The sequence below is a fragment of the Vulpes vulpes genome, chromosome 11 (assembly GCF_048418805.1).
Source record: "Vulpes vulpes isolate BD-2025 chromosome 11, VulVul3, whole genome shotgun sequence".
NCBI lineage: Eukaryota > Metazoa > Chordata > Mammalia > Carnivora > Canidae > Vulpes > Vulpes vulpes.
In genome coordinates, this window is record NC_132790.1 from 26,470,685 (window position 1) to 26,486,021 (window position 15,337).

The 15,337-nt window shown below is 48.3% G+C and overlaps 1 protein-coding gene across 9 annotated transcripts in view; it reads right to left on the bottom strand.

Annotated features, from left to right (window-relative positions):
* Positions 1-550: 550 nt before the first annotated feature.
* The window catches only part of XRRA1 (X-ray radiation resistance associated 1), a 62,537-nt gene continuing 47,750 nt past the window's right edge, over positions 551-15,337 (bottom strand). For 7 of the 9 annotated variants that reach the window (XM_026010475.2, XM_072725922.1, XM_026010476.2 and 4 more), the window contains 7 exons: positions 10,057-10,150; positions 9,198-9,313; positions 7,138-7,482; positions 4,249-4,447; positions 3,334-3,449; positions 3,014-3,119; positions 551-2,601 (listed from right to left, as the gene is read on the bottom strand). In XM_026010475.2, coding sequence (XP_025866260.1) covers positions 2,348-2,601; positions 3,014-3,119; positions 3,334-3,449; positions 4,249-4,447; positions 7,138-7,482; positions 9,198-9,313; positions 10,057-10,150 — 1,230 coding nt within the window. In that variant the 3' untranslated portion in view covers positions 551-2,347. The remainder of the gene's footprint in view (positions 2,602-3,013; positions 3,120-3,333; positions 3,450-4,248; positions 4,448-7,137; positions 7,483-9,197; positions 9,314-10,056; positions 10,151-15,337) is intronic. The other 2 variants (XM_072725921.1, XM_072725920.1) reach the window with 2 other exon arrangements.

The window sequence follows — 15,337 nt, forward strand, 5'->3', positions numbered from 1 at the left end:
TCCCATCTACTTACCGAGAAGGAAGGGGGCACTGGGTGAAAGCAGCCCAGGGGGTCAGAGCATCTAGTGGCAGATGTGCTGGGGAGAGTAACTGTGCTGGCAGCAGGGAAGGTAGATGCCACCCAAAAGGTTTCCCTGATTCATTATGAATTCCTGTTCATTTGACAATTCTAGTCAGAGGTTTTACTCCTTGAGATGAGGACCAGTTAGTATTTCTTCAAAAAAGGATAAAACTCAGGAAACCAAGTGACTGAAATTTGCTCGCTCAAGAGCCCTCAAAGTATGTTTTTAACACCAGAAGGAGCCACAGAGATTGAAAACCCCATTGGTGCTGTGGGTAAGGTTAAATGGCCTGCCCTTTATCATATAGCAAAGTGAGGGTTAAACATCAAATCCTGGCAATGTGATTAAGTCCAGATGACCCCAGAGATAGAAAAGAACGGACACCATTGATAAACGATTGTATGGCTTCCAGAGATGCAGCAGGCCACCTGCACGGGAGGATGGGTGAGTAGACCGTGGGATACCCTCACATACTTACAACAGGCACTAGGAGAGGCAACTAATTTATTCAGATGGTATCCCGTGTGGAATAACGGAGAAAGTTTAAGAGTATTTGGCCTGGATAGATGGAGCCTCTTCAGGATGTTCTCACGTTGGAACAAACAGCAGCTCCAAGAGCACCGAGGCACTTAGGCAGATAGCTTTGCCCAGTGGCTAGAACCGCCCGATAACTTTACCAATAAGGGAAGGCACAGCCTTTGGAAGGGAATGAGTTCCCCGTCACTAGGGGTGCAGGCAGGAGCTGAAGTATCTGTTAGGGGCACTACAAGAGGCTTCGGGTCTTCGGGCTGGGCTGGGACGTTCCCAGGAGACTTTCAAGCCAGAGAGCCTATGGTTGGTAACCGTTTCTAGCTGAAAGGTGCAATCCAGTTCTCTGGGACTGGAACCGAGCACGGCTTACAGGGTCACCATCGGGGTAGTTCTGCTTCCTAATGTTATGGCCAAGGGCGTTTGGGGCCCCAAGAGATCCAAGGTGGTGAGTTAGCAACACACGGCTGCATTGTGAGTGCCACTGTGGGCGACCCTGTAGCTCGTGTATCTGTCCAAGTGCCCGTGTCAACAAGCATGACGAAACTGACTTTGCAACTAGCTCTGCATATATGACTATGTTGTGTGACTTGTGTGAATGCAGATGTGTGCGTCTGGCATGACCACAGCTGGTCCCACGTGTGAGACCGTGTGGCCAAGTAGAAGAGCGAGCAGGTATTTCTGTGCCCTGACAGTTTCACACTCACAGCAGACATGCCACCGTGCTTGTCAGATCTGTGGCTGCAGGACAAGATTCTAGCTCAAGGATCACCTTAATAGCAACTTAAGTTGTAGGAGTTTGTGCCTTGCCGAGGATCCTTAATCCCTGTGCCACTGATTCCTGGTACCCCCCGGGAGAGTAGCCTTGGGAGCAAAGGTCGCCTGGGAGACTAGTGACACCCAGTGTCCACCCCCAAATGCACATCTCTGGAGTTCAGTCCCCATGGCCTCCTCTAGATCCATCTCTGGAGCAGGTGCTGACTGTTGGACACTCACAAAAAGGGGCAACCCCACAGGCTGCCTTGACCAGAACCAGTTTACCTGTGAGCCCAGGCTGACCTCACACAGCCCCAGGACCCATTTTAGAGCTACCGTGTTTGCAGTACGGGACCTCAGCTGGTGTCCTGGAATAGAGGACCTTAGGAAACTCCATGCAAGCCCTCCCCTCAGCCTGTCCCAACTCTGTGGCCATGGCCATCTGCTAAGGGAATTCCAATCCTCTCTTCTTCCTCCTCTCCATTTGCCCCCATTGTAGAAAAAGCTGTCCAACCAAAAAAAAAGCCCCTTTTCTGGAGGTATCAGTTTTGCCTCCTACCCCCGCAACATGTGCACTTTGTTGGCCATGGATGGGTTTGTTCATCCTCTGAGCCTTAGAGTCTGCTGCTTTTCTGTTGCATCAACCCCCTTGTCTTCCACCCCAGTGCTTGTCACAGCTGGTGGACAGGTGTGACTCAGGCAGGTTTCCTGAAGGATGTGCGCATCAGCCGGGATCTTTCTCTAGCCCAACCCACAAGGAAGGCTACCTTGCTCTATGCACCCGCTCTTTATTGCTGCCGGGCCAGGTGCTGGGTCCTGCCCAGGCTGGGGAGGGGAGGTCCTGACCAGTGCCCCCCTCTCTGCAGCCAGCAAGCAAGGCCAAGCCAAGGTCTGAGGCCTGCACCTGGCCCACCCAATCCCAAGGTGCGATCCGGGGCTTGGAGCCCGCAAAGGGCAGAGGGCACAGGCGGGGTAGTGTGCATGGCCCTGTGCGCAGCCCTTAGCCTTTCGAGTCACTAGCCGTGGGCTCCTGGCAGAACTCATCCATGAACTGGAGGAAGCGGCTGAACCTAGGCTGGCCCTCACGCAGTGCCGGGCGGCCTGGGGGCGGCGCTGCGGCCCTGAACATGGTTCGCAGTGAGCAGTGCACCAGTTGCCGGTAGCGGGCCCGAAACTCCTTCAGCAGCCTCTTGGCCTCCAGGTATTGCTTCTGGTTCATCAGTCGCTGCTCAGTCCGCTGGCGCAGGACAGCTCCTGGAGGGGGCGAAGCCTGAGCGGTGCCACACTTGCTCTGGGTGCCCCCTAGCCCAAGACAGTGGGGACTAAGTTGGGAGGCACCCCCTCCCCGCCAGAAAGTGGGATGGAGTGAAAGGAGGATGCTACAGGGCTGGAGGCCATCCTCCCCAGCTTTGTGGCATTAGGAAGCCAGTGGGTCCCCTCCTGGCTTAGGCCTTAATTCTGGCCCATACTGTGTTGTGTGACTCTAGGCAACTCCCTGCCTCACTCCATGCCTCAGCCTGTCTGCACAAGAGGAAGAGCCGGGGCAGATGCCAAGGGCTCTCCCGCCCTGACATGCCTGTGCCCTCTGCCTCCCAGTTAGCAGATGAGTAAACTACTCTGTGTCCGGTAGGTTCTGGACAGGGGCTGGGGGCAGGCAATGCTGTACCTAGAGGAGCCTCAGTAATGTTCCGGGGATCTCGCATGCGAATGAGGATGTCATCCAGCAGCTGGGCTCGAGTCTTCCGAGGTGGGGGAACAGGGATCCTCTGGGCCTGAGGCAAGGTAAGAGGAGCCTGTCACTCCAGTCCAGTGCTCAGCCTCTCCTGGCCTCATCACCTCATCCAGACTCAGCAACAAGCAGGAGAACCCATGGGGGCACTGGGAAAGCACAGCCCTCAGAAGATCCTGAGGTGACAGCCACATCTCTACCTGGGGGATCCTGAGGACCCACCTGAACACTCAACAAGGTGGGGCTGGCCCATTTACCCGTTTCTCCTTGGGAACATAGCGTTTCTGAAGTGTATCCAGCCTGGGCTTGGAAGAACGGCACAGCAGGGGGTACTTGAGCATGTGCTGCAGCGCCTGTGTGTTCTTCTGGATTCCTATGGCAAAAAGGCAAGGCTTGGGGCAAGGTACCTGTCCTCCATCTACTGGATGCCTCCCTCAATTTTTCCCTTCCCTGGTCTCACAGTAGCCCTGGGTGAAAGGATTTGAGAGGCCCCAGAGGAACACGCTGCTCCATCTTTCCCTGATCTGCTGCAGGGCCCGAACCTCCATCATTCATCCAGTGAATTCTTGTCCCCTATGTGCACAGATCCTAATGGACCAGTAGCACTGGAAAGGGGAGAGGGACTGACCCCAGTGTAACCCCATTTAACAGCCCATTTAACAACCCATTTAACAGTGGGTTACACTGCAGGGACTGACATCTGAGAGCGCAGCTGAGTGCCAGGCCCTTTGAAGCACAAAAAGTGTTAACACATCAGTCTAAAACAAGGGGCTCAAAGAGCGCTCTCTTGCCTCAAACCACATAGAGAGGATTTGGGACGTTCCATCTGGGGCTCAGTTGGGCTGGGAAGGAGCTTAAAAATCTGGCCAGTCTAGGTGTCTGCTCATCAAACCCTTTCTGGAGACACTTTTCCAACCAGAACAGCTGGGCCTAGACTCGCAGGAATCTCAAAACAGCTGTGGCTCCTCCAAATCCAATGAAGGCTCAGGCCAGGAGTCCTGATATGTGAGGCTCCCAACCAGGACAGCTTCAGGAGCCCTTTGACAAGACATTCATGCAGAGGGCAGCATTCCAGACTGGAAATGAGGCATGCCACCAGCTTTAGCTTTGCCCTGACTTGCTCTGGGCTGTGGACTGAGGGCCCCCGCCTTGGAGCCATTCTCCTCACATACCCTTTGGCTCAATAAATGCTGGATCGGGCTTGGCTGTCAGCAGCTCCTCGTAGCCATGGTACTTGCTGGGGAGGGAGGCAGTTGGGAGCTTCCTCCAAGCCCTCTTTACCTCTCTGGGAGCTGTATGTGGTGGTCTTTGCCCTTCCTCCTTCATGGCTGAATCATTCCTCTGGAGGATGGAGGAAGGCAGCTCATTCACCTGTGCCCAAAAGAAAAGCATCTAAGCATCAGCCCTGTGTGTACCTATGCCAGGCCCGGTTAAGGGCAAGAACCAAGACTGAGGTAAGAGGCAGCAGACATGAAAGCAGACAATGATCATGCACTTTGATAAGCGCCATAGAAGGGAGCACAAAGGTTCTGGGTGAGTCCACCAGAAGCCTGAACCCTGCCTGAAGTCTTGAAGAAGCAGGATAGCCATCTCCATGTGGGGAAGGGGAGAGGGATGGGCTATGAGTGATGGGGAGAGAGAACTGCCACAGGCCAGGAATAGCAGGGGCTGAAACACACACATAAGAACCAGCAAGGTGGATTTGAGAGAACTCCGAGTTGGTATCGTTGAGGTATATGGTGAAAAGATGGGCAACTGGAGCAATAGGCAGGCCTCAGATCAGTAAGGACTTTTAAAAGCCAACCTGAGGGTGTTTGCTTTGTTTTTGTTTGTATTTTCTTTATCCTCACTGTGATGGCAAGCCACAGAGGAGTTTTAAGGGGTGAGGGAACACTGTCTGAACTCACACTTTTAGCCTACCCTCATGGTTTTTTAAGAAACATATCTATGAGACCTGAATTTCATGTAGGGATATTGTTTATACCCTTCATTAAAGCTTATGGTTAAGAAGAAATAAAAAATCTGAACAGACCTGGAACAAGTAGAGACTAAATTAGTAATTTCAACAATTGTCACAAAGAAAAGCCAAGAACCAGATGGCTTTACTAATGAACTCTAAACACTTAAAGAAGAATTAACACCAATCCTTCACCAACTCTCCCAAAAATTAGGAGAGCTCATTCTCTTCCTTAATCTTACAGCTCATTCTCTGAATTATTACCCTGAAACCAGAAGTAAGGAAAGACATCACAAAAGGACAATACAGACCAATATCCCTATGAACATAAACACAAAAATCCTCAAAAAATACTAGCAAACCAAACTGACAACATATAAAAAGGATTATATACCATGATCAAGTGGGACTTATCCCAGGTATAGACAAGCTTGGTTAAACATCTGGAAATCAATGAGTATAATACACCATTCTGATAGATAAAGGACAAAAAAAAAAAAAATCACATGATCACTCAATGGACACAGAAACTATATTTGGCAAAATCTAACTATATTTGGCAAAATGTCCTTTGGACATTTATGAAAAACCCACAACTAACATCAGAATTAATGGTGAAAGACTGAAAGCTTCCCCACGAAGATGAGGAATAAGATGTATCTGTTCTTGCTGCTTCTATTCCAGATTGTGCTGGAGTCACAGCCCAGGCAAGTTGGCAAGGGTAAAAAAGCTTTTTCCATCATGGTGACTCACAGTTGATTGTATTCCTTTGGCTCCCAGGAAGCTCACACTTGTATTTTGGCAATACACCTCTGTTATGAGAGCAGCAGTGCATGATGAGTGGGTTTGAGTGACGGAAACCTTATTTACTCTCCTGTCCACATTTTCCTTTCATCCAACTTTCTCAAACTCATTTTTATTTATATTTTTTCAAGCTTGTTTTTAAATATTTACTTAGACTCTGCTTTGTTCTAAAAGTTTCTGATACAGTTCATAAAGATAGTTTTACACCATATAAATGTGTATGTCACCAGAAGTCATCTTTAAAAAAGGGATGGAGGGCAGCCCCGGTGGCACAGCGGTTTGGCGCCGCCTGCAGCCCAGGGTGTGATCCTGGAGACCTGGGATCGAGTCCTACATCGGGCTCCCTGTGTGGAGCCTGCTTCTCCCTCTGCCTGTGTCTCTGCCTCTCTCTCTGTGTCTATGAATAAATAAATAAAGTCTTTAAAAAAATAAATAAAAAATAAAAAAGGGATGGAGTCCAACATAAATGCATGCATGGACATTTTGGAAAGATGTGGAAGCCCAGAGAGGTGAGACTGGAGGTACAGAGATGAGGAAAGGCAACAGTACAATGACAAAATTCGAGGGACCCTGCCATCTCTTCTAGCCTCATAGTTTCCTTTTCCTACATGTCACCCTTCTGCTGCCCAGACACTGAACCATTCGTGGTTCAGACACTGAACCATTAAGTGGCACATGCCACTTAAATTTCTGTCCTCTGTAGCCTGCTTCATGCTGTTTGCTCTGCCCAGGGTGCCCTTCCCGTCCATGTTTTCACCTTGTCACTGCCTACTCAGCCTGCAAAGATCAGCTAACTGGAAGGAACATCTTTCAGGAGCCCTCCTGGTCTGGGCAGAGGACCCTTCTTTCCTCCAGGCTCCCAGCCCCTGGGTTTTCCTTGGTCTTGGCACTGACTGCATGTACAACTTCATCAGACTGAGGACTTCTCAAGGACAGGATCTTTGTCTCGCCCATCTGTATTCCCTGTATTCCGAGGCAGCAGCAGAATTCATGTGACCTTATACAGATAGGCAGAGGCAGCTGCAAACCTTCCAAGAAACCAATCAGAACCATGCCCCAGCCAGACCCCAGATGCTGTCTGTGCCACAGGACCATGACTTATCTCCATGGATCTCCCCACCAGTAGTATTGGCTCAACAGATCTCTCAGAGGGGTTTGCAGGTCCTGTTAGGGGTGCTTTCTTCTGGTTTCTGGGCCTGTCTGGGCTTACTTCTGGCTGCCCACAGCAATCCAGCAATGCCAGGGTTGTGCAAAAGCCCCTAGGAGCTAGGAACAAGGCAGGGGAAGGGGAACCAGGCACCTGGGTCAAGAATATGGACTCCATGCTCTTGGTGTCCTCGTCTGATGGCTGTTCCGGGCTGAGGTGGCCGGGTCTGTCACTCTCTTGGGATGTGGTCTCTTCACTATGCACGGTGGAATCAGAGCAGATGGGAGGCAATGGCACGAAGGTCCGGTGGGACAGGGAAAGGCCCTCCAGGCCTTCGACAGGCATCTGCTCCAGAGGACTGCTTCTGGCAGCCAATGGCTCTTTAGCTGGCCCAGCATCAGACTCTAGCATCTCCTTTGAGGAAGACTTGACTATGGTCACAGGTGGATGATGGAGAATTAGAGGCTGCTTTGGCACCTTTGGGACTTGGGTTTTTACCTGTCAAAGGAGAAAGGCTAGATTGGTTTGCTTCCTAATCAGAATCTCTCCTTCTGGACCTCACTAGACTAAGGCTAGTTGGTACAATGATCAGAGTACTGGATGAGGGCTCATAGGCAGAGGGAGGGAGCCAAATCACACTAACTGGGCATCTACAATGTGCCCTGTACATGTTGCTTTATTTATACCAGGGCTTAGAGAGGTAAAATGACTTGTCCAAGGTCACAGAATTATTTGGTGGCAGAGCCTGGACTATCTGATTTCCATCCTGGGTTCTGCCTCATTCTCTATCCCTGATCATATTACTTTCTCTGGCTCTCAATAGCCGTATTCTCCTGATTGAGGTTTAACATAGTACCCTCGACTTTCCTCCTAGGAAGGCTTGGAGGAGATGGTCCTGTGCCTTCTGGGAGGCAGCAGCACCAGGTCCCTTTCAGGATGCTGGTCCCTATATTTTTGAGGTTTCTTTCTTTTTTTTTTTTTTTTTTTTTTAAGATTTTATTTATTTGACAGAGAGAAAGAGGACACAAGCAGGAGCAGCAGCAGGCAGTGGGAAAGGGAGAAGCAGGTTCCCCACTGAGCAGGGAGCCAGATGTGGGGCTCAATCCCAGGACCCCGGGATCACGACCTGAGCTGAAGGCAGGTGCTTAACCAACTGAGCCACCCAGGTACCTTATGGAGTTTTATAAGGCAAATCTCTATCAGAGTTCAGAGCCAAGGAAATAATTTCTTTCCTGTTGTAATTCTCAGCTTCCTGAATTAATTAGCAAAAGCCCACTGTCCTGGGAGAGAGGATTATGGACTTAGCATCTGGCTCACTCTGACTGCACCCCTCTCAGGCTGGCTAATGGAAAGAAGACAGTCCAATTCTTAGAGGCAACAAGCAAGGGAAAGATGACAGAAACCTTTTGAAATTCTATCTATTTCTGGCTTTTAATCCTGCTCTGGTCTTCTAAGGGCTACAGACTAGTTTGGCTGGACAGAGACAGGCTGCATAAGGGGTAGAAAGGGAATAGCTATTTAACTTTTGAGATCAGCAATGCCCAGTCTAGCTTTTAGTTATAGGAAGGCTGAAGTTCAGGAAGGAGGAGTATTTCACAGAAATTTCTGCAATCCTTCAGATGAAGGAGAGATGTGACTTACTCTACAGCATCCCAGAGGCAAGTCTAAGACCACTGGTTTGGGGGAGCAGATTGCTCTCAACATAAGGAAATGCTTCCTGAGACAGAGGCAGATGTGTATTCTAGGCCAGGTGCAGCCATTCATGACTCCTACACATGGTTAGAACTCACGCAGGTATGGGCTTGAGGGTTTACAACACATTTTTCTATCTAATGCTTCTCTAGATGAAGGAAGCTTGGAGTTGAGAAGCTGAAGCTCAGAGAGTGAAGCTCTTGCTCAAGTTTAGGCAGCCATGGAAAGGGATGACACCAGGCTCATCCCTGGGTCTTCAGACTGGTTTCTCCCCTACATCACAGCTCCTTCTTGGGGCCTCAGTTTCTCTGTAAAAGTTGGGGGTAGGATTCCATGAGTGTCTTGTCCCTTCTGGGTTTATCTGTATGTAACAGATGTGGAAAGAAGACAATGCCAGTACTACAGACCCAACAGAAGGAATCCATGATGAGTGTGAAAGGGCACTCTCTCCCAGGTCAGTTCACATCCATTAAGATGGGCTCCACTTCCTCCGGGCTTGGCAGTCCTGCCTGAGGACTTACCTTCCGTGAGTCCTTCCGAGGCATCAAAATATGATGCTTAGCTTTTACTATCTTCCTTCGAATCAAGTGGATCCCCAGCCGCTCATGGAGGAAGCTTTTCAGCAGTGGAGGGATCCCTGGAGCCATGATGGGGAAGTACAGTTACTATCAATGGATATTTACTAGGGTCTTACTATGTGTCCAACACTGTTCAAACTGCCAGACATGTATTAACTTGTATCATTCCCACACCAACCCCAAGAGATAGGTACCTATATCATTTCCATTCAATAGGTGAGGAAACTGAAGCACAGAGAAGTTAAGAAATTTGCCCAAGGCAATAAGGATGGTGCAAAGCAAGGGTGAGAATTCTGTTGATGTCACACTAGGACCTAGGATTCTAATATGCCTCCAAAGTGTCATGCCGATGTAGCATCCACTGCACCCATGATGCTCTGGGAGGGGAGGGCCTTGCACTCACAGCTGGGGAGTAGGAAGTGAGGCCACAACAGACCTGTTCAACAAAGCTGGGAGTCACTTAAAGATCTCATGCAGGATCTAGCTAATTCTGTATTCCATTCCCAGCTCTGCCTCTTTCTTGCTGTGGGACCATATGTAGATCATGAACCTCTCTGGTCCTCAGAATCCTTCGCTGAGCATGGGGACAATGATGCCTGCCTCACAGGGTTGCTGTCAGATAAGCTGGTACAGAGCAGGTGCTCAGCAGTGTGTTGTTCTCTCCATCCCCAAATGTACCATGAACTTTGTCCACCCATGACACAGAGCAGAGCCCAGGGCTCAGCATCAATGAGGTGGGGTTGAGGGTGCCCAGACTGCCCCTGGCCACCAGGATGGGGGTGCAGGTTTGCAGGCACCATACCTCGTGTATGGGCCACCAGGGGGTTGTTATGAAAGATGAGCTCGCAGAGAGACGGGAAAAGAGCTACTGGCAGGATGGCATCTTCCTTTGCGATCTGTAAGGAACACAGGGAAGAGCTTCAGGTCAACACTGCCCCACCTCTGTCCCAGTGCCACCAGGCCCCACACTGCAGGGCTGTGTGCTTACTGGGGCTTCAGTGCAGTCGGGTAAGTGATGCTGCTATGCTCAGACTCAGTGCTGGCCAGTGTCTATCCTGCAGTTTTACCCACTCACACCCACAGAATCAGGATCCTGTCTGAAATTCCACATTACTTTTCATATTTGAAAGTTAAGAACTGTTTTTTCTTCTCCACACCAGAAAGTTGCCTTGAAAGATGTTGGTGACAAAAAAGGAACAAAAACATGTAGATAGTGTCCCACAGGGAGTCTAGAAGTTTGGCAGGGCATAGACTTTGATCTCAGGATACAACGTGTCTGATATTGTGCCTTCCTCAACATAACCTCTACACACCCCACCAGCCTGTCAACAGCATTCCTGATGGTCTCTTTCGTTAAAGCCTGTCCTGGAAACTGAGCTGGGGAGGGACAGCGGGCAGGCAGTTGGGGGAGGGAGCACATTCATCTAAGGCATAAGCAGAACTAATGATAAGGAAGACCTCACATTGTCTAGACCCAGGGACTGCTCTACCACCATGAGGCCAGCCTCTGAAGGGTGAAAAATACCCAATCTTTGTTGAGCAGAGTGGTTGGAACACCCTTGGGAGGGTGCCTGTTAGCAGTAGAACAGTATCAAAAGGGCCGAGGGTGGGGCAGGGGCCTTTTAGATGCCTGGGCACACTGAAAGTTACTGGATAGGACTCAGGACCCGTGGAAGGCAATAAGGCCTGAGGACTGCGAGAGGGTGGGCCCTTTGGTTTAGCTTCTTCTGGAGCCCCAGTGGGTAGCACTCTATGCCCACTGGGCAATTAGCCATTCATTCTCTTTCCTTTGTGTTCATCCAATCAGTAAATATTAATAAATGCCTACATATGCCAAGAACTGGGTTGGAAATGAGCTAAACAGCTAGAACTGTCCTCTAGGAGCACTGCCTAGTGGGAAACACACATTGAAATAGTAATGTGAAGGACGTAGCTCTACAGCTGTGATTGGTGCCACAAGAGAGGGTGTGTGAAATCCTAGGGTGATTTGGTCCAGGCAGGGAGATAGGGAAGGCTTCCCTGAGATTTGAAGGATGAGGAGGAGGTAGGGACACCAAAATTGTTTCCTCTAATTTCTAGGCACACAGGTAGCCTATCTTCATGCCTCCCAGGCAGCTAGATACAATCATGTGATTCATGTTATAGGCAACCATGGTGAAAGGGATCATTTCTTGTCATAGCCCATTTGAAATCTCCTATGTGATCCTCTACATTTCTCACCCCTCTCCCCTGCTCAGCCATCTATCTACCAGATGCAGAGGAGTCAATAAAATCCCCTTAAAGTCCTATGGGATGACAGAGCCACAGCCAGGAGCGACCTGGGTCTCTGGAAGATCATGTTTGAGGCCATCAAACTACCTGGAATACTGACAATGGATTTTGTGAAAGCAAGAAATAGACTTCTACTGTGTGAGGTCACTGGGTATTTAAAGTGTGTGGCAGCAGTTCATGGTGCAGTGAGTGCTCCTCCTAACGTGTTCCATGCAAAGAACAATGTGTGAAAGGCCTCACAGGAAGGAGGAGGAAAGCCTGTTGGAGGGACGTAAAAAGGCCACTTTGATTAACACCAGAAGGAAAATGAGGCTGGAGATGCAAATAGGGACCAGCCAAAAGCTAGAAAGATCTTGGTCCCTGGGAATCTATTACATGGATCTTCAGAAATATGAGGACCTAAATAGGACAAGACCTGGTCACAGATTAGATGCATGGGGTGAGGAGGGATGCAAAGGAGAAACATTAAAGACGACAGCCAGATTTTGGCTTGAGCAAACTGCACCCACGATGGAGCTATTCTCTAAGATACAGGGAAACGGAAGAACCTCAAATTCGAAGATCATTAATTCACTTGGGATACATGTACTTCGGAGGTACCTTTGAGACCTCCCAGTAGAGATCCAGGGAGGCAGTAGATATACTGGCCTGGAGTATACAAGAGGGTTTGTTTTGGAATTATAAATTTCTGAGCCACCATTCATGGGCCAGTGGGCATGTGAAGCTATCCCTGGGGAGAGAGTCCAAAGTGAGAGGAGAGAAGGGACCAGGAGCAGGCCTCAAGCAACTCTAACATTTGCTCCTCTAGGTCAGGATTTGACACACCTTTTCTGTCAAGGACCAAAGAGTAAATGTTTTAGGCTTTACAGGCCATACCATCTGTGCTGCAACTACTCAACTGTGGTGTTGTAGCATAAAAACACCCAGAGACAATTCATAAATAAGTGTGATGGCTCTTTTCCAACAAAACTTTAGTTATGGACTCTGAAATTTGAATTTTGTATAATTTTAATGTGTCATGAAGTATTATCTTCCTTTTGATTTTTTCAACCATTTAAAAATCTAAGACTCAGTCTTAGCTTAAAGGCTATACAAAAACCAAGGTCAGCAGATAAAGCCTGTGGGACAAATTCATCCTCCCATCTGCTTAATAAAGTTTCATCGGAACACTGCCATGCTCATCCATTTACATATTGCCCTTTGTGCTACAAGGACAGAGTTGAGTAGTTGTGACAGAGTAATATATTTATCTGGCTCTTTATAGAAAGCGTTTGCTGAATTCTTATCTAGACTCTAGGGAAAGAGGGAAGGAGGATGAACCTACAAAGAAGTTTAATATATGTTGATAAATAATTATAAAATAGTAGTTAAAGAGGGTGGGTGCAGTGTCTCTTATATGTAAATCAGATGGTCAAGAAGCACTCAAAACAGAATGGGGGGGGTTAAATTTAATTTTGTCAGGATACAAAATCTAATCATCTAAATCAGATGGGTAAAGGGCACCTGGATGGATCAGTGGTTGAGTATCTGTCTAACTTTGGCTCAGGTTGTGATCCCGGAGTCCTGGGATTGAGTCCCACAACAGGCTCCATGCAAGGAGCCTGGCTCTCCCTCTGCCTATATCTCGGCCTTTCTGTGTCTCTCATGAATAAATAAATATATAAAATTTTAAAAACCCCAAATCAGGCGACTAAAAAGTTGAAGACAGTTATAATTAAAACTGATAGTTAGGGGTGCCTGGGTGGCTCAGTGGTTGAGCATCTGCCTTTGACTCAGGTCATGATCCCAGGGTCCTGGGATCAAGTCCTGAGTCAGGCTTCCCACAGGGAGCCTGCTTCTCCCTCTGCCTATGTCTTTCCCTCTCTGTGTCTCTCATGAATAAATAAATAAAATCTTAAACAAAAAACAAAAAAAAACCCTCAAGTAGGCATGCAGAAAAATAGAGTATTGCTCCTCTCCTAACAACAAGAAAACAGAGAATAACCTATAACATCATAACTTTTCTTGCATCTAACAGAGAGCTAGGGTCTCAGGGCAATTATGTGGACTGAAATCTAAGGAAAGAAAGGCACCTCCAACGAGAGATGGGACACGAACACTGGCCCACCCCACATGTGGCAGAACATGGGAGGAAGAAATGGCAAGTGCCATATAAACAACTGGAAGAATGAGTTGCTAAAGGCTAAGTATGGGCTAGCACAGGAGAAAAGAACTCTCAAAAGCTGCAGACAGAAGGAGAATTCATGGCTACTTATATGCAGAAGACTGGAATCAGGGAGCAAGACTGGAGAAAGCTGTCCCTGGGGTATAGGCCTGGAGGAAGAGGGCCACTGCCACTGTCAGAAAGGCACCCCTGTCCCTAGGGAACAAAAGCCTGAAGTTTCTTTTCTTTTTTAAAAAGATTTTATTTATTTATTCATGAGAGACACACATAGAGAGGCAGAGACATAGACAGAGGAAGAAGCAGGCTCCCTGCAAGGAGCCTGATGCAGGGTTTGATCCCAGGACCCCAGGATCATGACTTGAGCCACCCAAGACTGAAGTTTCTGAGGGAGGTCAGCAATCCCTGTCAGGCCCCAGGTCCTGCATCTGGGAGAGGGAAAAAACTAAAACCTGCTGTTCCCTGGGTAGTGGCAGGAAACCAACCTGGGCCCACTGCCTGACAGGTCTCAGACTGCTTGCAGAGGGGTGGGACTGTTGAGAATGCCCATCCTTAAGACACAGGAACCCAGGGTCTACTTAAGAGTGGGGCTGGGCCTTCCCTTTGGCCCTCTACCACCAGACAAGCAAGCACAAGGTAACAAGTAAAAACAGTCTCCTGCTGGGCAAGAGGAACTCCAGTGGTTTAAATTTTTTTTTAATTTTTATTTATTTATGATAGTCACACAGAGAGAGAGAGAGAGAGAGAGGCAGAGACACAGGCAGAGGGAGAAGCAGGCTCCATGCTCTGGGAGCCCGACGTGGGATTCGATCCCGGGTCTCCAGGATCACGCCCTGGGCCAAAGGCAGGCGCTAAACCACTGCGCCACTCAGGGATCCCCACTCCAGTGGTTTAGTGGAGATAAATCTTCCTGAAGTACAGGAGCACAGGGAAGGCTGCAAGCTGAGGACAGAGCAGGAACACAGAGAAAAACATTCTGATATCCCAGCAAGAACCAACTATATGCTGTCCCAAAGAGACAGACTTGAAATACAAAAATGTAAAGAGGTTGAAAGTAAAAGGACAGAGACTATGTAAATAGCAAGTATAAGAAAGTTGTGTATCTATATTAAAATCAGGCAAGACATACATATATCAAGACAAGAAATTTTGTTCAAGGCACAGGGAGAGGGGATCCCTGGGTGGCGCAGCGGTTTGGCGCCTGCCTTTGGCCCAGGGCGCGATCCTGGAGACCCGGGATCGAATCCCACGTCGGGCTCCCGGTGCATGGAGCCTGCTTCTCCCTCTGCCTATGTCTCTGCCTCTCTCTCTCTCTCTCTCTCTCTCACTGTGTGCCTATCATAAATAAATAAAAAAAAAAAAATTAAAAAAAAAAAAAAAAAGGCACAGGGAGACAAATCATAATAATAAAAGGATCAACACATCAGGTAGATATAAAAATTCTAAGTGTTTATGTACCTGGTAGTAAAACTTCAAAATACATGCAGCAAAAACTGACAGAACTAAAGGAAGAAATAAATAGATTCACACAGAGAGTGGAGTTAATATGTTGCTCTAGATATTGGTAAAACAAAGAGACAAACAATAATACAGAAATGATCTGAGTTATAATACCAACTACCATAACTTAATTGATATTTATAGAATACTA